The sequence below is a fragment of the Epinephelus fuscoguttatus genome, linkage group LG2, assembly GCF_011397635.1.
Source record: "Epinephelus fuscoguttatus linkage group LG2, E.fuscoguttatus.final_Chr_v1".
Classification (NCBI taxonomy): Eukaryota; Metazoa; Chordata; class Actinopteri; order Perciformes; family Serranidae; genus Epinephelus; species Epinephelus fuscoguttatus.
The window spans coordinates 751,818-776,608 of record NC_064753.1 but is presented as its reverse complement, the minus strand read 5'-3'; the positions used below and the strand labels follow the sequence as shown (position 1 = coordinate 776,608).

At 41.3% G+C, this 24,791-nt stretch overlaps 2 protein-coding genes across 4 annotated transcripts in view; one reads left to right on the top strand and one right to left on the bottom strand.

Annotated features, from left to right (window-relative positions):
* adamts17 (ADAM metallopeptidase with thrombospondin type 1 motif, 17) overlaps positions 1–24,791 on the top strand; it is a 499,826-nt gene that overhangs the window by 42,081 nt on the left and 432,954 nt on the right. The window contains exon 3 of the mRNA XM_049602805.1: positions 23,035–23,206. Within this exon, the coding sequence (XP_049458762.1) occupies positions 23,035–23,206 (172 nt within the window). The remainder of the gene's footprint in view (positions 1–23,034; positions 23,207–24,791) is intronic.
* On the bottom strand, positions 57–2,316 carry LOC125905490 (uncharacterized). Of its 3 annotated transcripts, XM_049603463.1 has the most exons (7): positions 2,148–2,308; positions 1,663–1,765; positions 1,383–1,545; positions 1,138–1,241; positions 893–1,037; positions 646–777; positions 57–186 (listed from the first exon to the last, which is right to left on the bottom strand). In XM_049603463.1, exons 2-7 carry the CDS (start codon positions 1,761–1,763, stop codon positions 142–144), a joined length of 690 nt encoding a protein of 229 aa, XP_049459420.1. In that variant the 5' UTR covers positions 1,764–1,765; positions 2,148–2,308; the 3' UTR covers positions 57–141. The 3 variants fall into 3 exon arrangements, with proteins under 3 accessions (XP_049459420.1, XP_049459411.1, XP_049459429.1); XM_049603454.1 differs by lacking the exon at positions 2,148–2,308 and having other exon boundaries at positions 1,663–1,900; XM_049603472.1 differs by lacking the exons at positions 1,383–1,545; positions 1,663–1,765 and having other exon boundaries at positions 2,105–2,316.

Here is a 24,791-nt window from a genome sequence, read left to right as displayed (position 1 = left end):
CGCTTACAGTTGGAAAACAAACTGTGTGTTCTGTGTCACAGTCATGGTGGAATTTCATATTTATGACAAAGTCCTTCTTCTCACTTGGCAGAACAGGCTTGTGTCGTTGTCCAGTCATCCACTGCACGATGCGTCCTACAGTCAAGCCTTCTGGAGTAACGCTGCTGTTGCTGGGGCCCTCATGTTCTTAGAGAAGAGATGAACACAATCTTAGTCTGAACTGAAAACAATACATTTAGTTTTTAAATTGCTAAAATCCCTTACATATACAAAACTCATTGACTTTTTTTGAGTATCAGAACATTTGATAAATCAAAGATGAAATTACATAGAGATTTTAACAAAAGCTGTATTTGTTGACTGGATGACAGGCAATGTTGTGGCAATTGTTCAGACACCCTGTTATTGTCAATATAACTGTACAAGTCATCCATATGTTAGTCATCCATGTCTAGTTTAATGAAACAGTGTTATCCTAGAGCTCACAATATTACATTTCACAGTTACATTCATTTAAATAGTGACATGAAGTTTCCACAAATGCTTAAGATTTAATGGGTTGTATAGTTTGAATCGATTAACCATTTACACTGCACTATAGAAAATGTACTGCAGGATAACAGAAAAAGTTAATCTCTTTATTACCCTATCTTGGCTAAAACATTCCTGGAGGAAGTCCTGGAGAAGGCTCATGATGTTTAATTCCTTTTGGTGCTTGGCAGAACCAATTTCACTGTAGACAGGACAGCTGCTCTCCAGAAGGAAGGCTGCATCCGCCTTTAAGAAGAAAGAAGGGCATTTCAGTCTGCATAAACAATATAATATAATCATAATCAATAAAGATAAAGATATTCATGCTAAATTAAAAGCAGTCAAAAATGTAATAATATACCTCATCATCTTCCCCTGGAATGAACAGTTTTTGGCAGAGATCTTGATGACTCTTCATGACTTTTGGGAGATCATACAGCTGCAGGCCTTTTCTGAGCTGGTCAAGCATGGGGAGGACTCTCATGGTGGAGTGAAGTATGACAGTTCTAATGGACAAAATGTTTCATCAGAAGAATATACTTTAGTAGTAAACCTGGTAAACCTATTGGATGCCTTAATGAATAACAAAAATGTCACCAAACATACCTAATCATGCTGTCTCTTTTTTCAATGGACACGAGTCCAGTGTATCCGCAGGTCACAATATCATCGACCAGGTCACTGATGTTATCATTAGTGGCGCTGTTTATCTGAAAACAGAGTAGGTGTCAAGTGAAATTCATTTTTATTTTATCATTGTTCTGTAAAAGCAACAAACCAAAAAAGTAATTATGCAAGCCATATCATAATGAGGTTAATGCAATTACTAAATTTGATAAAATTGTATTTACCCTCTCAATAAGCAGTGACAGTTCTAAATCTGTTACATCACTGGCAGACACTAGAATGCTGTCGGAGTCACCGGAGCAGAGATATTTGAAGCACCACTCGCGCATGAAGTTAGGACAAGGTCCGCCTTGTGCTAGGCTAGCTGCCATGACCTCTCCTGCACTCCTAACCAAAACAAAACAACACAGCATATAAACTGCCTGAATATATTTACAGTGATATACTTAAATGATATTGCAATTAATATGCTGAAGAAAACACACAATGAATTTCACTGCACACCTGAAGTAGTTAGAGTCCAAACTGTTGAGACAATACACAGGATTCTTCTCTATCTTATCTGGCCCTCCAACAAAGAGTCTGTTTTCAATCTCTGCTAGCATTTCTGCAAAACAGCAAAATACAGGAAATTCAAAAGGTCTCATCTGTCTCTCCTTTTCCTAAGTTTAATTAGCATTCAAGCCCACTACACCATGACAGACCCCCTGCTGATGCTGACAGTGTGTCAAGTGTGTCTGATTTGACGAATATGGACAAATAAGAAGAAGAAGAAATTATCCTCACATCAGTCTAATAAAAACTCTTGGAACTATAACCAGAGTGTGTGGATAATTCCTTTCCTTTTTGTTCTTGATTATCTTTTATCCTATACCTCACCTTGTAAGAATTTGATGTGCACAAATTTTATCTTATTGTGAAAGGAAATTTAGACAAACATTTCTACCTGTGAGGAATTCTCTGCTAAGGGCCCCAGTGTCGATGCGTACCTCGCTAAAGAATGTGACCTTAAGTCTACATTTGGGTGATGTCTTCTTCTGCCGCTGCCATTGTTGCATGCCTCTGCTGAAGAAGTCAGTTCTCGACACACAGATGGAATATGTGTCTGTTTCATTAACTTGTAAAGCGATCCAATCCAAGATTTCCTCAGCACTGGAATTAAAAACAAAAGACAAAAATTAAACATTAAAATAGACACCAACATGTCTTTTCTGAATGCTTTATTTACTTATTTATTTCTTGTTCAACACTGAGCATTTGAATAACAAACAAAATTAGACATGGTTATACTGTCTGTATAATGTCCTAGCTGTTTGCTACAATTATTCCAGGTGTTGGGGTGTGGTATGGTACAATGATTGCCTCACCTCCTATACTGGTGAAATTGTAAGGGATGAAAGCAGGCCTCATGTAAGTCAAGACAAGAACAAAATATGTCACAAACATACCATGTTTTTGGATTACCACATTTCTCGGTGATCACAGTCCACACATATTAAAAAGCTTTCCAACAGGAAAAAAGATGTCAAGATTGATACTGCAGTATCTCTTAAAAGTGTATATTATCCAGATGACATCATTTGTGACCATAATTACCTAATGTACAATATTACCTTTGAAAGGTACTGATTTGACTGACTGGCACTGATCCACTTGACTCATGGCCGTCATTTTCTGTAGGTCTGCAGTGCACACATAAAGAAAACAGCTTGTCCTAAATTATCTTGACATAAACACTTGCATACATATGAAAAATTGCAAGGCAATCCTCTTAGATGTAATTTGTTAAATGAACGTAGACATACATGAAAAAAGATACACTAAAATCATTAATATTACCGTAATCCGCATGTGGCTGCATGGATCTCAATTACGTCAGCTTGGAATGCATTGTTGCACACAGGACATTCTGCTGACTTAAAACAGAATTCACCAGGCATGTGAATAACCCTCACATTATCCCTAACATTAATATCTTAATTTACTAGGAAGGCACAAACAATTTCACCTTGCCTTCCTGGCTGCTAATGGAATCTGGTAATTCATCTTCACGTTCTTTGTTGCAGCTTTCCTGGGGGAGAAAAACAATAGTAATACGTAAGTGTTTAGGGCATGATTCAGAATAACATCTCATTTTCCAATATAAACAGCTGTGAAATAAAGTCTAAAAGACTCAACTTTGACATACCTCTTCCGCAGAAGAGGACAAATCTACAAATTCTGTCTTGCATTCCTTGATATGTAATGGAAGAATCTGAAGAGGAACCATTTTCTTGCAGGTTGTACACTGGGCTTTGGGCATGTTCTCAAACTCCTTTGCTTCAGGTGGTAATGGAATTGTATCAAGTTCTTCTTGTAAAGGATAAATGTACAATGTGTATTTTCCATTCCCGCTCACTGCTTTTAGCTGCTGGCCAGTGTATCCATGTAGATCTGGAGGGATGACGACCAAGCTCCGCCGCCCACCCCCACCTAAAATTGAAATTTTATGGATACTAAACAAACCTGAATATAGAGCAACTACTCATATGTAGAGTATTTTGAAACAACATGAATCCAATGTATATACGCCTACATACTTGTGGACTTGTTCAGCATCCAGCCACCACAGATATTTGCCAGTCTTGGATATGCACTCAAAAGCAAATCTGAAAACTTAAGAGACTTTTCAATTCAATTCAATTCAATTTTATTTATAAAGCCCAATATCACAAATCACAATTTGCCTCACAGGGCTTTACAGCATACGACATCCCTCTGTCCTTATGACCCTCACAGCGGATAAGGAAAAACTCCACAAAAAAAAAACTTTAACAGGGGAAAAAAACGGTAGAAACCTCAGGAAGAGCAACTGAGGAGGGATCCCTCTTCCAGGACGGACAGACGTGCAATAGATGTCGTACAGAACAGATCAGCATAACAAATTAACAGTAATCCACATGACACAATGAGACAGAGAAAGAGAGAGAGAGAGAGAGAGAGAGAGAGAGAGAGAGAGAGAGACGCAGGTAATGACAGTAGCTTACAACAACATTATTGAAAGTAATAATATTATAGTTATAGTTCTGGCTACTGCGGTACAATATGTTGAAAATATGTATTAATATCTGGCAGTATACAAGTGTGACAATAGTCATATGTGTATAATAACAGTAGAAGTATGACTAATGACTAATGATGGCAGCAGCAGCAGGAGGCATCTGGCAGGACCACGACAGCAGCACACCCACACACGTCACGCTGTCCAGGCACCGCTGCGATATGAGTTAATCTGAGAGACAGTGGAGCACAAAGGCTCCGGAGAAGAAGCCGAGTTAGTGACATCCAGAATGGCCGAGTTAGCAAGATGCAGTAATAGAATACGAGAGAGAGAGAGAGAGAGAGAGAGAGAGAGAGAGAAGGTGCCCGGTGTATTATAGGGGGGTCCTCCGGCAGACTAGGCCTAAGTCAGCCTAACTAGGGGCTGGTACAGGGCAAGCCTGAGCCAGCCCTAACTATAAGCTTTATCAAAGAGGAAAGTCTTAAGTCTAGTCTTAAATGTGAAGACGGTGTCTGCCTCCCGGACCGTAACAGGAAGATGATTCCACAGGAGAGGAGCCTGATAGCTGAAGGCTCTGGCTCCTGATCTACTTTTGGAGACTTTAGGGACCACGAGTAACCCTGCATTCTCAGAGCGCAGAGTTCTGGTGGGATAATAAGGCACTATGAGCTCTCTAAGATATGACGGAGCTTGACCATTTAGAGCTTTATAAGTTAACAGTAGGATTTTAAATTCAATTCTGGATTTTACAGGGAGCCAGTGCAGAGAAGCTAAAACAGGAGAAATATGATCTCGTTTCTTAGTTCCTGTTAGTACATGTGCTGCTCCATTCTGAATTAGCTGGAGAGTTTTTAAGGACTTACTAGAGCTACCTGATAATAGAGAGTTACAGTAATCCAGCCTTGAGGTAACAAAAGCGTGGACCAATTTTTCTGCATCTTTTCGGGTCAGGATAGGCCTAATTTTCGCAATATTACGCAGATGAAAAAATGCAGTCCGTGAGGTTTGTTTTAAATGAGAATTAAAAGACAAATCTTGATCAAATATTACTCCGAGGTTTCTTACGGTAGTGCTAGAGGCCAGAGCAATGCCATCTAGAGAAACTATGTCATCAGATAAAGACAAAACAATAGTTAAAGCTTTATTGCAATGACTTATATTTATGAGCTACTGTTTATTTCATCATGCAAATATTAATTAAATCATGTGTCAAGATGAACTCTAAGATGGGCATTTTTCTCTTGAGACATGACTTGACACAAGGCAGTAAATTAATAATAACGTACCTCTGAATGTGTCATGTTTTCAGATATAGATAGTGAACGTTTTCCAAGGCCAGCCAACATGAGTGGCAGTTCCTCTTCGCCTTTTGGTGTTTTTTCATATTGTTTGTCAAGAAGAAAAAAGTTCACCAAAAAGCTCCTCCCAGATTCTTTTTTCCTGAATGGTGCAAAACGCCCTTTGCCCCTTGCCTCCTTTTGAAAAAATCCTAGAAAAGACCTAAAAAAGATAGCATACTAATATTCTCATCTTTTATATTCCATCAACAAAAAAACAAACAAGCTAACTCAGAAAACTAAATGATTATGTTAGGTTATGTAAATTTGTTTAATTTGTTTTATGCAATAGTTTACATGGCGATGGTCTGAAGCTGCAGAAAATAAATTATAAAATTAAAAAATCTGCAGCTGTTTCACTGCCTTCTGACTGAATCAGAATCAGGGACCTGTTATGTGCCTGAACTGGGAATGCAATAAATGACCCATGTACCCCACCGCACCATTTCTTGTTTCACTGACAGTCCATTGTTTTGAGATCTTGTAAGTTGTTGCACTGCCTGCTGAGGTTGCCTCACTGTTGACTGCACTCCCTGTCCAACATCAGCTTCTCCTGAAGTTCCATGTCTGCCTGGCCTGACATTTGCGGCGGGTACACTGTTACTTAACATCAACACCAGATTTTGTGCTGTGTTGATGATGTCTCTTAATTGGACCTGAGTGAGAAAAAAGACAAAATTCAATAGCAAATGCTACAGACATGGGTACTTCTCACAATTTCACAGAATGCCTGCAAACTAACTTCTTTTGAGCTTGAGTCAGCATCCACACCAAACAACAAGCCAGTCTGGACCCATGCAAACCAAACCTGTGCACCTGATCTCGGGCAAATGACTGCATATAATAATCATTATTATAGGGCTCTATTGCGTGTTGTCGATGTTGGTCTGTTATTTCTGTATAACAGACCATTGCTCAGGACGCCGCTCTGATCCAAGAGGCTATGCAGGACATTTGCCTTATGGTTCATTTTTTTTACCTTGATTAAACGGCTTCAGAGTAATAGTGCTGGTTTAATAATAATAAACGACTTGTAACTCTTTACATGGAGAATATAACCTGGTGTCCCAGCTCTTGTCTCTGCGGCACCGCGACACAGCGACACAAACACGCCCCATAACCCCTAATCTCTTATTTATGACAGATAAGACTACAAATATATACACGTCATAATGTGTGTATGATAATCCATCGATCCACTGATTGACTCCCCGCTGGCTTCGTTGTAAACAAATGCACGAGACCGAGAACAGAGTTAGCAAAGAAGAACTGAAACCGGACTTAACTTACAGTAAGGCAAACGATGGGCAGAAATATACGACAATTGACACAGTTTATAAATCGATGAAAGCCGTATTTTGGTCAACATTATATCTAAAATTAGTTTAGTTTAGTTTTTTCATATTTTGCAGGTAAGCCGACTTCTAACGTTAATGCTAGTGGCTAATGCAAGCACTAGGCCTAACTGTGGGTCACCGGCACGTCGTTAGCTTGCAAGCTAAGCAGTATGTCTGTACGTCCATAAACTGTATATTATTTAAAACAGTACAATTTTATGAAATAAATAAATAAATAAATGTTGGATGTGTTATTGACTTTACCTGTGATGCTTCACTTGCATCCCCACGAGCATCCCTGGGTGCACCGCTTGCAGCCATCTTTGGCTTCTGCGCATGCGCTTTTGGAGCAATCGGGGTTTGATTAGTTTCCCCTGTGACCTGCCTGTGACCTATGTGACGTCATTTGAACACTTTTCTACTCGTACCCACAAACTTGAATTCGTATTCAGAGTGAAGACTTTGTAGTCGTAGAAATTAGAGTTGTATTCACAAGACTTTGCACTCACATCTTTTAGATTCATACTCACATAAAAAACAATCCTAACTCAAACAATTTCTCAGACTCATGCGTATGACAGCAGAATTTTGTGTACAACTTTTTTATTGACATACAAATGTTTAACATTACGAATACGAATGGTTAGAATCATGGATACATCTTTTTGGAAGTTGTCTTAATCCATATATGATAAGCTATTATGGCAAGGCTTTACTATACAGACCAGTGAGCAGTGATAACTATCATGTCTTTGGGGTCATCGGGTGGGAACCTCCTTTCACCAGTGTTTCATCTAGTTGGTCCCGCAACACCTCCAGGAGGCTAGACAGTGATCTCTGGCGTCCCAGAGACACTCCCCTAATGCCAGGTCTCACTGCTCTCCACACCAACCCAATAACCTCCTTTACCTTACTTACACATGGCTTTCTCAGCCCAAACAGCACTGCCACCTTCAACCAAACCCAGGCTCCGTACATGCGAGCTCCAGGTAGAAACAACGCTGATACTACCTTTCCTAGCACATTCACCATACTCTATTTCACACGCTACATAGCATAATTACAATATAAGCTACAGTTAAAGGAGATAAATAAACTTAGAGGATCAGCAAACACACTCACCTTGCAGCATGATCTCAAACAAAAGGGATTCAAATAGGCCACTCCCACACTTAAATAACCTTCCTCTTCCTGGATTTCCTCCTCAGAGGAAGTGGATCTCTCCACCTGATCTCAAGGAGTTATGTACCCTGCTTAGTAGTTCCCCCTGCTGGCCCCCAACTGACATTATTTCTTCGCTTCCAGATCCATTGGCTACATCTAACTGCTTCATCTGACATTTACTTCACTGTCTTCCTCAAACTCTGTCCCCGCACTCCGAGTTCCCCCAGGAGTGAGACAGCTGATCTTGCTATGAATCCCCTACCCCCCACTTCCACTGGACAAATCCTAGTTTTCCATCCTCGCTGCTCAGCTTCTGCTCCTAAGTCTGCATATCTAAGCTTTTTTCTTTCATAGGCTTCTTCCACTGAGTCTTCCCAAGGAACTGTCAGCTCAATGAAATAAATTATCCGTTGACTCACTGACCACAACACTATGTCAGGCCCCTGCTTGGTACAAACTATTTCCTGGGGAAGAACAAGCTTTCCCCCTAAATCTACTTGCATTTCCCAATCACAAGTACCTTCTGGGCGGCCACACCCTTGCCTCCTTACCAACTTATCCCTTCTGAATTTCTCTCCCTCACAGACAAACTGAGTTACTAAACTCCTGTCCTTAACACCTTCTGAATTCACCTGTCTTCATTTCCCTTCGATGCCTGCAGCTAAACATTTCAACACCTGGTTATGTCGCCATGTATATCGGCCTTGTGACAAGCTAACTTTACAGCCTGACAAAATATGCTTTAAGGGTGCGGTACCTGAACACAATGGGCACGATGGGTCCTCATTTACCCACAGTTTTAGGTTCTAGGGGGTTGGTAACACATTGTATGTAGCCCCTACCAGGAATCTAATACGATTCCCCTCCATACTCCACAGGTCCCTCCAACTAAGCTTCCTCTTCTCTACACTTTCCCAATTCAACCACTGTCCCTGTTTAGCCTGGGCCACTACCTTTGCACCCCTTAATATCTCCTCCTGTCTACGTATCTGTTCCACGACCAGCTTTCTTTTATCTTTGAGACCTGCTTTATTCCATACCGGTTTGCCTGAGCCAAGCCCCAGGCCTCCCCGGCCAAACTGAACATTACCTACAATCTCTGCATGCCTAAGAGCTGCCTCTGCCTCCTGAACTGCCAATCTTGGGTTCCACTTCCTCCCCTTGGTTGGATTTGGAACTACACTCCTAACTACCACGTCCTTACTCCCAGATAACAAGAGCTCTGTCCTGACCTTGGTACATTTAAATTCCTCTGTTAAACTAGATACTGGCAGCTGAAGTATCCCTTTTCCATACAATGCAACACTACTTAGGCACCTAGGAGTGCCCAACCACTTCCTAATATAGGAGCTAACCGACCTTTCAGTTCTCTCCACAACGGATATTGGAATTTCATAAATTGACAATGGCCACATTAACCTAGGATATAGCCCAAATTGCAAACACCACTTCAACTTTCCTGAAAGTTCTGATTTAGCTATTCTATCCAATCCTTCAGCCACATCTTTTCTAAATTTCCCTACCTGTTCCTCATCATTCAACTCCACATTGTACCATCTACCTAAGCTCTTTACTGACTTTTCCCTAATTGTTGGGATTTCTTCATCATCTATGACAAACTTCCTATCGCTTAACTTCCCTCTATGTATCGAGATGCTTCTAGATTTACTAGACTTGATCTTCATGCTGGCCCACTTGAGGTTCTTATTTACCTTCTCTAGTAGCCTCTTTTTACATGGCATTGTTGTGGTCACCAGTGTCATGTCATCCATGTAAGCCCTAAGTGGTGAAAGATGCAAGCCATTCTGCCGTCTCTCCCCACCTACCACCCACTTAGAAGCCCTGATGATTACTTCCATCGCCATAGTAAATGCTAATGGAGAAATTGTACACCCTGCCATGATGCCTATTTCTTGCCTCTGCCAACCTGTTGTGAAACCTGCCGTACTTAGACACAACCTAATATCCTGAAAGTATGCTTGCACTAAGTTAACAACTACCTGTGGCACTCTGAAATAGTCAAAAGCACTCCAAATGAGGCTATGCGGTACTGACCCAAACGCATTTGCAAGATCTAAAAATATTACATGCAGGTCCCTTCTGTTAATCTTCGCTGCCTGAATCTGGTGCCAGATCATGCTAGTATGCTCTAAACACCCTGAAAAACCTGGTATTCCTGCCTTCTGCACCATGGTATCTATTAAGATATTCCTTTTTAAGTAGCTAGCTAATCTCTGCACAACTACACTAAAGAAAATCTTCCCCTCCACATTCAAGAGAGAAATCATCCGGAACTGGCTAAGATCCACAGACTCCTTCTCCTTAGGAATGAGGACACCCCCTGCCCTACGCCATGCTCTTGTTATAATTTGTTTCTCCCAAACTATTCTTAGCTGTTTCCACAAAAATTTAAGGATATCAGGCGCACTTTTATAAACCCGGTAGGAGACTCCATTAGTCCCTGGGGCCGAAGAAGGCTTTGCATGCCTGACCACCTCCTGAACTTCCTTCCACCTAGGTGGCCTGACATCCATCTCATGCTCTATCTCTCCAAATGGAGGGATACCAGGTGGGAAACCTACAATCCTATTCTTCTCTAAATCTGAATATGTATTTCTCAAATATTCTTCAACCACTAGCCTTTCTGCTCTGAGCTGCCCTCCCTTTTCCTGGCTGAACAATCCTTTAACAAACTTAAAAGGGTCCCTGAAAAAACCTGTCCTAGCATGTTCCTTCTTCCTCCTCTTTTTCCTGAGATGCTCTGCCCTTCTAAGAACTGCTGGCCTGCTTCTCAACTCCTCTTGCAACACCTTAATTCCCTGAAATAAAGTAATGTCTAGACTAAGAGGCCCACCCTGCTCCGGACATGTCCCCTCAAGGGTGGGATAAAACAAGTGAGCTCTGCACATCTCTTCACTCTTTTCTGTCACGTCTCTTACTCTCTTTCTTCTTTTTTTACTTTGTTTTTTTCTTTTTACTTCTTCTTTCTTTTGCTGTCCCTCCTTCTACTTATACTCTTTATGCCAGACCCCGTTATGCTCTTACACTTGGTTCCCATGTAACTCTTTCTTGCTCACGATCGAAGTTAATTTAAACTTTCTGTGATAACTTAACAAAACTTCATCCCATAATGATTCACAGAACGTTTAATGCAAATTGGACCCACTCCTTATGCCTGGTACACACTACACAACTTTTCTGCCCGTTCTGAAAGTCACTATGCCACATTACAAGATTGTGGAGTCATAAAATCGTGCTGTGACTTGGCCGACAGACATGACACACTACACGATGGTCCACTCCAATCAACCCTGGTCATCTTTCATGACGTGTGTGATGTCACTGGGTTATTTTTGTCCTATTTTTATTAATTTTACTATTATTTCAGTCATTGTGTCTGTTCATGTGCCAGCTGAAATGTTGTTGGAGTAAAGTAAAAAAGCGCCAGCAGATGTTGTGTACGCAAACATACAAGTCACTGAATCCTCCACAAGAAGTTCCTGTAAATGTTTCACAGTAAAACCCTATTTAGAAAATGAAGGGATTCTCTCAGCTGAAGTTATAAGGGGCTTTTAATTTGAAAAAGATACAGGAAGTGTTGAGTTTGAAATGATGGCGTGATGCATTCACTTCATCAACACAAACGGGAGTGGATAAAAAGTAAAAATATAAAAATGCAGAGGGAATAATAAATAACCAACTGTTTATTATGGAGTCTGTTTCACATGAAGCTGGTAGCCTCTGCTGTTGTGGTAAGTAAAAGCCCTGCCACTATTTATTGATTTTCCTTATGTCCTCCATTATGAAGAAATAGCATTGTTTGCTAGTTTGATGCTAATGACAGTACTCAGCAGGATGCTAAAGTGCCTCGGCTGTTTCACTCCATCATTTTTCCCTTTTTACTCTGTGTGGTAACGTCCCAAGGAAAAAAAAAAAAAAACATTAAAAAGGCTGGGCTGCTGTTGACGTACAGTTGTCTACGGCAGCAGATCACTCTGTGTTTCTTTTGGTCAAAGTGATGGCTGCGACGGGAGCAGTCGTAAATGACAAAAAGAAAATCAAACATGCCAGACTATCTGTTGGAATGTTGTGAGGCGTCCCAGACGTGGCGGTTGTCATTAACTATGACACATTACACAAGATGAAACGATGGATTATTGTGTATGACACTCATTGTCGTTTACAATGCATGCCGACACCTTACGTTGCCGCGTAAGGCTAGAATTGGGCTGATATCGTGGAGTGTGTACCAGGCATTAGGAGGAGATGTAAAAATGGTGTTTTTCAAAAAAATACATTATGGCGGACAATCTAGTAGGGGGACCCTGAGCATTTTTGTCATGCTTTCGTACAACCCTTTCACCTGACCAAGCATTTCGAGTTTCATGTCAATCTGACACACGATGCGAGGGTGGTGGCCTTTCAAATCCAGATTTCCCTTGACCTTCATTATAGCGCCCCCATCTGGCTTATTGGAAAATGTATATCTTGAGCAGCAATTGCACACAACTTCCAATCATTAGTGAAATTTTCATGGTATGATGTAGTTTACAAAAACATATCTGAGGAATAGTAATAATAATGATTAAAGCTGCAAGCAGCCATGATCGGGCCCTCGCTCTCCCATGCCACCACAGGGGGGTCAGCAGCACACATCACTGAAGCGGTTATGTGAAAACTCAGAGTAAGTTAACCCTGACGTGGTGTGACGTTTCATATTCCTACTCCAAAAAAAACCCTATGGAGAGGGGTTTTTGAAAATTTCAAGGGGGCGCTATAGAGGCATTTTGCCCCCCCCCCCATAGGCGACGCCCCTATCAGATGTAAGAGCTCGCCATTCTTGACCTGTGTATCAATTTGATATGATATGAGGATATGAGGTCGCTGAAGCCATCAAGAAGCCAAACGTATTTGGTGGCGAGGGAGGTGCCATAGCGGCCACGCCCCTTGACATAGAGAAAAGCTTTTAATAACTTTTGATCAGCATGATCTCTGGATGATCTGTACCAAATCTGAAATTGATTGGACAAAATCTGTAGGAGTTCGTTAAAATACAAAGTTGTGGAAATCACAAAATTGCCACCAAAATGAAAAGGTTAAATCAAAATGGGCAACTTCCTGTTTGGAGTAGACCATTGGTGGTAGAGACTTTTTTGTGCGTCTGGGCAACATACACATATGTACCAATTTTCATCTTCCTTCTCCAAAAAAACCCCTATGGGGAGGGTTTTTTGAAAATTACAAGGGGATGCTATAGAGGCATTTTGTCCCCCCCATGGGCGATGCCCCTATCAGATGAAAGAGCTCGCCATTCTTGACCTGTGTATCAATTTTCATGAGGAGATGAGGTCGTTGAATGCATATTAACATATTGGGGCGTTCGGGGGGAGCCATCATCATGTCCAGTAAGTCTGAAGCTGCTGAGATCAAGTATGTGGGTGGGAGAACTGTTCGAAATTTGATGGCAAGAACACGAAGAGTCAGGAAAATTTGTCACGCCCTAGCGGCCACACCCCTTGACATAGAGAAAAGCTTTTAATAACTTTTGATCAGCATGTTCTCAGGATGATCTGTACCAACTTTGAAGTCGATCTAACGAAATCCCTAGGAGGAGTTTGTTCAGATTTAAGTTGTGGAAATCTCCATAATTGAAAAATTCAAAACAAAATGGCCAACTTCCTGTTGGAATTTTACCATGACGTTATGAGACTTTTTTGTGCATCTGGGTATGATACATGTGCGCACCAAATTTCGTTTACCTACAACAAACTAACCCCAATGGGGAGGGGTTTTTGAAAATTTGTAGGGGGCACTATTTCGGCATTTCGCATCGACCATGTACAACTGCCCAAAAATATCGAATTTCGGATGCGGTCGGACAAATATGGAAAGTTAGAAGCATTTTCAAATTTGGGAAAGGGGCGAAATTGGGGCACGAAGACAGGTAAGGAATAATAATAATTAAAGCTGCAAGCAGCTGTGATGGGGCCCTCGCTCCCCCATGCAACTGTGGGGGCCTGAGGCACGTGGGGGCTGTGGCGCGAAGCGAGAACGGAGAAAAAACCTGGCGGGAGCGAAAAAACACAATGTTTTGTTCATCCACCAGGTGGCGCTACGAGCGTAACCAGATGTGGCCAGGTGCGTTTAGGGGTGGACCCTCATCACACGTGAAATTTCGAGCAAATTGGATAATGCATTAAGGAGTTATACCAAGTTGATATTCTGTGGCGAAGGATGAAATGTCGCCGCCGCGGCAGCCTGCAACAGGACAGGACACGTGTGTCACTATACTTGATCGTCATGTGGCCACAAAATGTAGTTGATCAGGTCAGGAGCTTGAGGTTGGTGTTTGTCAGTGTAAAAGATGGCATTTCCTGTTTCCACAAGGGGGCGCCATGAGCAAGATTGCCTACGAGCATATGGAGGCGTTGAGGGCGGGGCTCTTATTATGTACAGAAACTTTGAAGCAGTTTGGATGAATTATGTGGGAGAGAGAGCTGCTTGAATATGCATGGCGATGGATCAAAAATGGCAGCGCCATAGCAGCCACGCCCTTTGACCTACAGACATGCAGAGCACAACTTTTGATCAACATGGACTGGAAGGCGCGAAATTGGGGCATGAAATGTCGCAAGAATAATAACAATAATTAAAGCTGCAAGTGGTGACCATGTGCAACCACCCAAAAATATCGAATTTCGGATCCGGCCAGACGAATGTGGAAAGTTAGAAGCATTTTTAAATTTGGGAAAGGGGCAAAATTGGGACACAAAATGTCGGAATAATAATAATAATAATAATAATGATGATAATAATAATAATAAACGTCACGATTACAATAGGGTCCTCACATATGTATTTTTCCAAAAAGTAGAAGCTTAATACATGCCCAATAGTTTTAGGTCTTCTGACTCTTTAAAAGTTGACATGGTGTCTCTGGCTCAAAGTATGAGGAACAAGAAGAGGTTGAAAGTCGATGAGTTTTGAAGAGGATTTCAAGATTTTCCAATTTACTTCCGTTCGCACTAATTAGACTGCCACCAGAGCACCACCTGTTGGCCGATTTGCACCGGATTTTGCACAACCCCTCATTGGGCCATGGAACACAATTAGTGCAAGGGTTGTGGTAATCAGACTGTATTTGGTCAAGATATGAAAAACTGTCTGTTTTGAAAACAGTGTGCAGGAATTTGTTGTTTGATATTTTGGGCGTTTTTTGGATGATCAAAATTCTTTGAATAACTTTTTGTCAGAAGGGTCCACAGATGCTTCATGCCAATTTTGGTGCAAATCAGTGAAATCACCTAGGAGGAGTTCGAAATAGTAAGTTTTTCATTGTTCACGATGTTGCAAATGGAAATTTAATGCAAAAGTGGGCGTGCCTTACATCACACAATTCAGCTGAATTCAGGGAACACTGAGATATAAAGTTTCAAAACGTTCAACATGTTACATGGGAGTTGTGGGCCAAAAACGCTTTTGTATTGAAAATAGTGCCACCTGCTGGTCATTTTTGGTGTGCTAGTTACAGGGGCCAGTCTACACCACGCCTATCAATTTCATTTCCACAAGTGTTATGGTGTTGGCACAGTGCCAAATATTAAATTAGACGGCTGGATGCTGTGTGCAAAGTTCCGTGCAAATCGGTGAAATTGCCTAGGAGGAGTTCGAAAAAGTAGGTTTTTCATTTGTCGCGATTTAGCGAATGGAAAGTTACCGTGAAAGTGGGCTTGGCTTACACCACACAATTCAGCTGAATTCAGAGAATATGTAAATAGAAGGTTTAACAATGTGCGACATATTATGTGGGAGTTATTAGCCAAAAACGCTTTTGCATTGAAAATAGCGTCACCTGCTGGTCATTTTTGGTGTGTGAGTTACAGGGGCCAGTCTATATCACTCCTATCAATCTTATTTCCATGAGTGTTATGGTGTTGCCACAGTGCCAAATATTTAGACGGCCACCAGAGCGCCACCTAGTGGTGGATCAGTAAGTCCTTCGTCAGATATCCTCAGGAGGGCATTGACAATAATTATACCAAGTTTCGTGTTAATCCGCCCTACTGATGTTGAGATATAAAATACTTCAATTTAAAGAGCGCCACCTTGCGGTCATCACCTGAAATTTTGTACTGAGCCTCAGGGGCTCATGGGGAAGTGGAAACCTGAGTTTCCTGTCATTCGGATACACCAATGTGGAGATATGCAGCACTTCCTGTTTAGAACGAAATCTGCAGGAAGTTGTTATTTAATAACTTGAGTATTGTTTGGACTATCGAAATTCTTGTAATAACTTTTTGTCGGGAGGGTCCACAGATGCTGTGTGCAAAGTTTTGTGCAAAGTTGAGTTGAGTTTGAAAAAGTAGGTTTGCGACATTTTGCGAATTTGCGAAAAAACAGTAGGCGGAAATGGGCGTGGCCTATACCACAAGATTCAGCCCAATTCACTGAATGCGTGGATATAAGGTTTTTGAATGTGCGACAAAGTATATGGGAGTTGTGAGCCAAAACGCACTTTCCTTAATAATAGCGCCACCTAGTGGTGGAAATTCAGGATGACAATAGATTATAAAATTTTTCACCAGGTGTGACTTATATTCCAAGTTTGGTGAGTTTTGGGGTATGTTCAGGCAGTGAAAAATGCGATCATTTTGGCGGAAGAAAAAAAAAAAAAGAATAATCAGGAGAACAACAATAGGGACCTCGCAGGTCTGTGACCTGCTCGAGCCCTAATAATAATAAACAGCGCGATTTCAATAGGGTCCTTGGACGACTTCGTCGTCGCTCAGGCCCTAATAAACAGCGTGATTACAATAGGGTCCTCACGGACGACTTCGTCGTTACTCGGGCCCTAATAATAAATGGCACGATTACAATAGGGTCCTCACCGACGACTTCGTCGTCACTCGGGCCCTAATAAACGCAGCAAAAACAAGAGGGCCTTCGTCCTTGGGCCAAGGTCCCTAATAATAAATAATAATAATAAACAGAGCGATTACAATAGGGTCCTACGGACGACTTCGTCGTCGCTCGGACCCTAATAAACGGAGCAGTTTCAATAGGGCCTTTGCCCGGCCTTCGGTCCGTGCTCGGGCCCTTATAATAATAATTCCTTCAGTTTCAATAGGGCCTTTGCCCTTCCTTCGGTCGCTGCTCGGGCCCTAATAAATCCTTGCATTTCAATATGGTCCTCGCACCGCTAGGTGCTCAGGCCCTAATAATAATAATAATAATAATAATAATAATAATAAAACAGCACAAAAACAAAAGGGTTTCAGCCCTTCGGGCTTTAACCCCTAATTAGCAAGCTAGGTAGCTAACCAGACAGCTGTAGTTGCAATGGCATTTTTTTGAAAGAAGAAAGAGAGGATCACCTCGTCAGTTTTTTTGAGGAACATCTCTATCTGTATGACACAAGCCATAGATTTATTACTGACTGTTATATGTAGTGACAAAGTCACTCAGTTGGCAACATCGAATTGAAGTGAATATTACCTGTTACAGTGTTAAAACGGGTGCCGCCACAATGACAAAATTCTCCTTTTGGTAATTGGCGTCAATAGTGACATTTACCAATATACTGTTATCGGCAGAACGTGGCTGTGAAGCCTCTACCGGTCATGTGTTAATGTACATCCACAACCGGAGCTAAGGTCGGGAGGGTTGTGTCAAATTGGGTGGTCCTATCTGCTTTGTAACTGTGTCTAAAAAAGCAAAGAAAAAAAAAAGACAATAGATAACCCAGGAGTGAAATGTATCAAGATAAAAGCCCAGAGGATCAAATGGATGTAAGCATGTAATATTAGAAGATAAATAAATTAATAAATGAGTACACCATAAAACTTGCTAAATCACTGATCTCAAACAGGCTTATATGTTGGGACAGGCCTTCAGTTGCTTTCACACAAAATTGTAGCTCAGCAAAGATAGGGAAATACAATCAAATTGTTCATTTAAACCAGTATGAATATTATTTGTAGAAAAATTAGGCTTCAGATAACAAATTAATCATGAATCATTCATTTGATCTAGCTCCGGGGGACAGTGCATCAGAGAGAGAGTAATCACTCTTTTTATAGTACCCGAGGATTACGGCACCCAGCAGACTGAATACAACACAACTTTACCCTATTAAAGAAAAATTCACAACTTAGATTAATTTTTATGAAAAACCATTTTTTTTCTTTTTATCTGAGGACCCATACGGACTAAAGAAATATGATTAACTTACAGGATTATTGAGAAATGGACACATAATTTGATTTTACGACCATTTCAGAAGTGGGGAGTCACTACCTTTATTTGTCTCTCTGTTTTACCATACTGGCAAATGTGGGTGCATTATTCCTTGGTGCCTGTGCTTTCACTGAAATGAACTGATCAACTGAATGATATAGACAGTCTGACTGAGCTAACAATATGTAGCATCACCATACTGACAAAAGTTTAAACATATATTTGTATGCATACACAACTAACTAATGTTAGCTCAAGTGGGTAGCCAATAACCCGGTTTATACATCCAAAGAGCTTCTTTATTAAGGAACTGCTTGGCAACAAGACCAGGGCCCAGTATTTCAACGTGATCTGATAGGATCCTGGCCGGATTGGATTAAATCCTGATCTGATCCTAAAACTGGGTATTTCAACACAGATTAAGAGGATCCTGATCCTGAGGATCAGGATTCAGATCTGGTAATCCAATGCTCCCTTTAATCCAGATAAAGGCTGCATTTGGGTATTTCAAAAGTTAAGGCAGATCAATTCTGGATCAATTTGATACCAAATTTCAGGATTATTTAGATCCCACCTCAGAGGCGGATTTGACAAAGCCTCAGCTCCACTTCTCCTAGATATTGTTACTCAAGATGTTCATTACACTTAATCTAAATTAGTGTTTTAGTTGTAAGTAATTTCAAGCATAGAAAAATATTGTTTGGCCATACTTCCTGAAGCTGCTGTAAAGGAAGCTGCTGTAAACAAGAGTAACAAATACAGACCTGTTTCTCAACATCTAGTTTCACTTTCAACATTGTAACTTGTTTGTACCAAAACATCCAACATATGTTTGTGGTCAGACAAAGGCAAGGAAATGTAATGCAAAGCAAATTTATTTGTATAGCACATTATTTTCTTTACATAGAGTGCAAGAAACAACACAGTGATTAACATAATAAGCACATGGACAACAACTCAGTCCTCTGACACTTCTGAATGAACCGCATAATTCATACTAGTACTGTGTATTTTTCCAATACTGCAGCAGTCTGCTCTGCACACATGTAAATTTTTTTTTTTTTAAAGTCCGCTGTGTCGGCAATAACATAACGTTAAACTCTGAACAGGTAGGTGTTTAAAGAGTTCATGTATGATGTACTTCAGATTAATTCCCTTTTAAATTAAGCCATAGACCGCAAAATACACCAACAAAGCCAGCTACCTCATTAGCCTGCTAGCTTCTTAACATGCAAGTAAATGGAGCCACGTTAGCTACTGTTAGCATGACCTCGGCTCAATTAGAGATCGGTACGCCCACGTTTTAAGTAGGTGACAATTCAAATAGCTGGCTCACATCAGATGATGGGTGGCTTTCGTATGGTCTTAAAAAAGCTACACATTAGGTAACGGTAAATTTACATTTTGTTGTGAAAGCTGTGCTACCAACTGCTCCTTTCGTGAAGTTGTCCGCCATAGAGACAGAGCGCAACGCGTCGATAATCTGTAAGCCACGCTGCCAAGGGGGAAACGTTTCAGATCCGGGGATGGGGTCGTGAGATTTGGAAATCCGTATCCAGTCAGATTGGGATCAAAGTGATCCACCCTGCCAATGTTTTGAAATACCCAGATAAAGTCAGCAGGATCACCTCGATCCCTAATTGAGAAATGGAGGATTTCATTATTCTGATCCAGATTACAAGTTTTGAAATATTGGGCCCAGGTGTCTAATAGAGACAGGCCTTTGTTTGTCAAAATGTGTAGACACACCAGGCTAGTAAAAGGGCCTGGGTGTTCAACTGGGACTAGGCTTTTCAGAATCAGAATCAGAATCAGAGATACTTTATTGATCCCCAGGGGGAAATTGTTGGCATTACAGGTGCTCCTTACAAGAGTAGGAAGATAGAAGGAACTGAATTGAAGTTTTATAGTGTGAACAAATAAATGTGGACCAATGAAAGTTTTAGCAGCAGTACCTAGTTAATTAGGCTACATGCGATTTAATATTTTGCAATTATACATGAACACAGCAGACAAGTCTTCCATTAATTAGTAGCCGCGCCTATGTATTAGTCCCTCACATGGGGAAAAAAAAATTCTTGATATATAAGTCAGTGTGAATGATTTTCTAATCCGTGTCATGGACTTCATTTTTTCCACATAGCTGTAAATGTGTATGCTACCATGGACAAGTGTAGCTAGGATTATGACAACGTAGCTGACCAGGGATTTAAACATTCATTTATCGAAATTTGACAAGATAACCTGTGACAATGCATCAACTAATGCCTGGTTCACACTACACAACATTTTTGTCTGTTCCAACAGTCACTATGTCAGAATATCGTACCATGACTTGGTCGACAGACATGATAAACGGAGAAAATGTACCGCACACCAAGTCTCAGCTCCCATTGAAGGCTTTTTTTATTTGCGCTGTGACGTTTCGAGCACAAAGCTCTTTCTCAAACTCCTGTTACATGGATAGACAGAGAGTTGGCAGCTTAAGAAGATACCCACCCATACACGACATGTGATTTAACATACCTGGGCCTCTAGTTTCGCAGACCAGGCGAGGCAGAGGCGCAGGACACCTGCGCTTCGCCAACTGGGTGTGGCCAGGTGGATTTTGCAAGATTTTTGAAAGAGGGAGGAGAGAAGGCGTGGAGTGGATTTTACACAGCCAGTTCACATCACACCAATCAAATGAGCCCCTCTCCTCGCCCTTAAATGCGCCAAGCAAAGGCGTAATGAGAATTTACTCAATTCGCCATGGCAGAAGAGAGCAGCAGCGTCAGACCGCCAAACTTCTCCCAGGAGGAAACTGATGTTTTGGTCCGGGAGGTCCAAGCTCGCAGTGTCCGAATATACGGAACTGCGAGCAGACCTCCGCGGGCTGATGATGCAAAGGTAGCCTGGGAGGAGGTTACCACATTTGTAAATCAATGTTGCTTTTCTCTCGTGCTCGCGCACTCTCTCTTTCTCTCTCGCAGTCTCACTCTGTTTCTTTTCTTTTGACTTTTCTAAGATGACAGATGCTGAATATATACTCCCTATCTGATGCTGTGGCTGTTTGTGGTTGGTTGAGAGGGATGTAACTTATTAGTTTGCAGCTGTGTTAATCAAATCAGGTTGGGTCTCCATTACGCGTGTCAAACATGCCAAACGATGCCAATCCCCTTTGATCTGACATCAGATGTGATGGGACAGTCGATATAGAGATATATTTATGTGCTTATTGCAAATACTTGCATTGAATAGTGTTTTTTGTGTGTATTTATTGCATCGTTAATGTGCCTGACATTCTGGAAACCTGAGGTTTTGGTGACATGTGCGCACTGTCCACTGGTCAGCCAAACTTCCACTTACACCATCTGTGCTCTGCCTGCGTTGACAGTAGACCTGGTTTCAGCTGGCGAACTTTTAGCGCACCTTCGGCGAAGCCTTTTGGCACGAAACTGTCACTGCGCCAAGCTGGATCTGTCTACACCTCCCCCTGCTGTGCCACCACACCCATCTCAGCGCACCTCGGTCTGCCAAACTACCAAACTGAGCGCGCCTCGGGTTGCGCCGCTCGAAACTAGCTCTGCGTGGGGTTCGCCACCCTGCGCCGCACTGGGAAACTAGAGGCCCTGCTGTCAATTGGTATCAATCAGTTTGGAAAAATATTTAGAAAAACATATAGAAAAATATTATACAAATACATTTGAAAAATATTGCAAGGTACATTGTGAAATACATAGAAGGTACCTAAATATCAAAGTAATATAAATCCACATGCAGACAATATGTGGACACAATTGAAATTACATAGCATATTTTACAAATTTACAACATCTGGACCTCCTATAGTAGAGTAAGACAGGATCAAGCTACAGAGCCATCATAAACTATGAACTATAATTTTATGATGATTATATGATTTTGTGCGTACCTACCTAGGGACTACAGATGGAAAGTAGCTGACAGCTAAATCTGACACAAAGCATATTTTCTCATCTGAGATTAATGTTTTTTTTGTGCACTGTCCCTGTCTAATAAAGTGTTAATAATAATAAGAGGCACCTCTGTCTTAAAACGGGATCTATAGTAGGTATTTTTAAAGACAGATAAACTGCATAGCATAGCATATTGTTATTACTATTATTTCAGTCACTGTGTCTGTTCATGTGCCAGCCAAAATGTTGTTGTAGTAACGCAAAAGATGCCACCAGATGGCAGGAGCTACATTTGAAGTACTGCATGCAAACAAGTCACTGAATCCTCCACAAGAAGTTCCTGCAAATGTTTCATAATAAAAGCCTTTTTAGAAAATGAAGATATTCTCTCAACTTAAGTAATAAGTGGCTTTTAATTTTATACATCTGAATAAAATTAAAAGCCCCTTATTACTTCGGTGGGTCGCTAAAGTGCCTCTACGGTTTCACGCCATAATTTTTCCTTTTTACTGTGTGTGGTAACATCCTTACAGGAAATATCAAAAAAGGCTGGGGTGTTGTTGTCACACAGTTGTCTATGGCAGCAGATTGCACTGTGTTCCTATTGGTCAAAGTGACTGGAGAAGTTGTGAAGGAAAAAAGAAAATCAAATATGCTAGACGTGGCGTCAGTTGTCGTCTCCTATGACACACTACAAGAGATAAGGCTGTGGATTATCACGTATGATCCGACTAATTTTGTAGGAAACAAAGTATTAATGTTTTACTTTTTTGTACTCTAAAAACCAGTGTCCTTATGGGAATAGTCACACTGTCATCTCTTACATATCTCTGTTTTATGCACAGACTGGACTCATCCAGATTGCGGAAGACAGCCTATTCATTCAGCCGATTGACGAAAATGTCCCCTCACAGTCCTTCTCAGGACTTAAACACCGGCTGCTGCGACACCGACGCCATGCAAAGACCAGCTCTACTCAAGATGCTGACCAGCCTCACTACTGTGGGACTGTACAAGGTGAGTGACACAGAGAGCCAGACTGGATGGAACAGGATGGTCACAGTGTCTGACAAGTTTGCTGGTACCATTGCAAAACGGACACCAACCACCCACATTACGATAGATGTGATGAACAGTGCTATTTTTAAGGTATAAATAGGGTGTGTCAAAAAATGCACTCCTATTATTATTATCAGTGTACAATCCCACACCAGTGACTGCTAGATGTGCAGTAGCTATACGTGTATTGGTGCTCCTGGTTGCACTGCCCTGCAGCACTTGCCGCCACTGTCCTATTTTCACCCTCCCTAAATCAAATGCATTTTTCCCCACTCGCTCTCTGCTTGTACATACCAGCTCCTGTAGTTGCTCTTTTTCTCTGCTCCTATGGCAGCTTGACTCCTCACCATGGATGTATAAAGATCTGTATCTGTTAGTGTGTCTCATGTGTGATGAAGACTGGATGAGGAGAGACTTGTTGTTGAGGACGGGAAATAGCTCAAGATTAACGGATCACAATCCATCATAATAAAGACAATGGCCAAAAAGATATTGCCTGTTGAGTCAAAGCTCCAGAGACTGGCTCTTCAGGTGAGGAATCACCTTTAATCAGTGGCTGTCCACACATGATTTTAAGCTAATGCAGAGGTGGAAGAGGTACAGACCTCTCAGTAATAATACATTATGTGGTCGTCCATTGACGAGCTGTAGCGCCTCACGTCCGGTGTGCTGAGAGCGGCGCTTGGCGCACTTCAACTGGTGCAATGCGGTGGCACTGATGTGTTTTCAGCTTAACTCCTCTTGATGTAGTTTTATTTAGCTAGTTAGCTAACATTTTGCTTACATTAGCTAACTTAAGATGTGACTATATATCATATATTTGTGTCAGTGAAGACTGTGACAGTCCCTCAACAACAGCTTTTAACCATCTTCAAAATTTGGTATTCTTTTTTTTTCTTTTCGTTTTCCAAACTTGGTCAACTCTTTTTGGAGCGCAGAGGGAAAAAGAGGTGCTAAAAAGAGGTATGATGGGTCAAGAAACAAGCAGTCAGATGATCAGACAGGTCGGAAACCTCCAGGTTGGATGGACTTATCTGAAAAAGAAAAGGAATGTGAATGGTAGAAGTGTGACCTTAACTGTGTGTTGTGAACATCCATCACTGTTTACAGACCCACTTTCTGCTAGTTCAACTTTCTCCAAATGTACCAGAGTTTTTGGCAAGTATTATTTTCATAACCCTTGTGGTTTTGTTGCCAAGATAATAGTGTTTTTGTTGAATTCACAGTGAGGACTTGTTTTTTAACCCTATGGGCCCGAACGACGCATAGTGCGTCCAAATTCACACCCGTTCTTCTCTGTGGATTTTCTCTGCGACCGTGCGTCATAGCAAGAAGCCACACATATCACGTGAAACAGCGGAACTGTAGCTTTCTGAGAAGGCCAAGCACTTGTTGGTAGTCCAGTGTTTTCACAGCGAAAAAAAATGATGAAGTTACACTAAAATGATGTGCTTTCATACAGCTTTGCACACACATTACTGTTGGATGGATTACTTGTGAACGCAGGCTCACACAGACATGCCACGCATATCACATGAAAGCG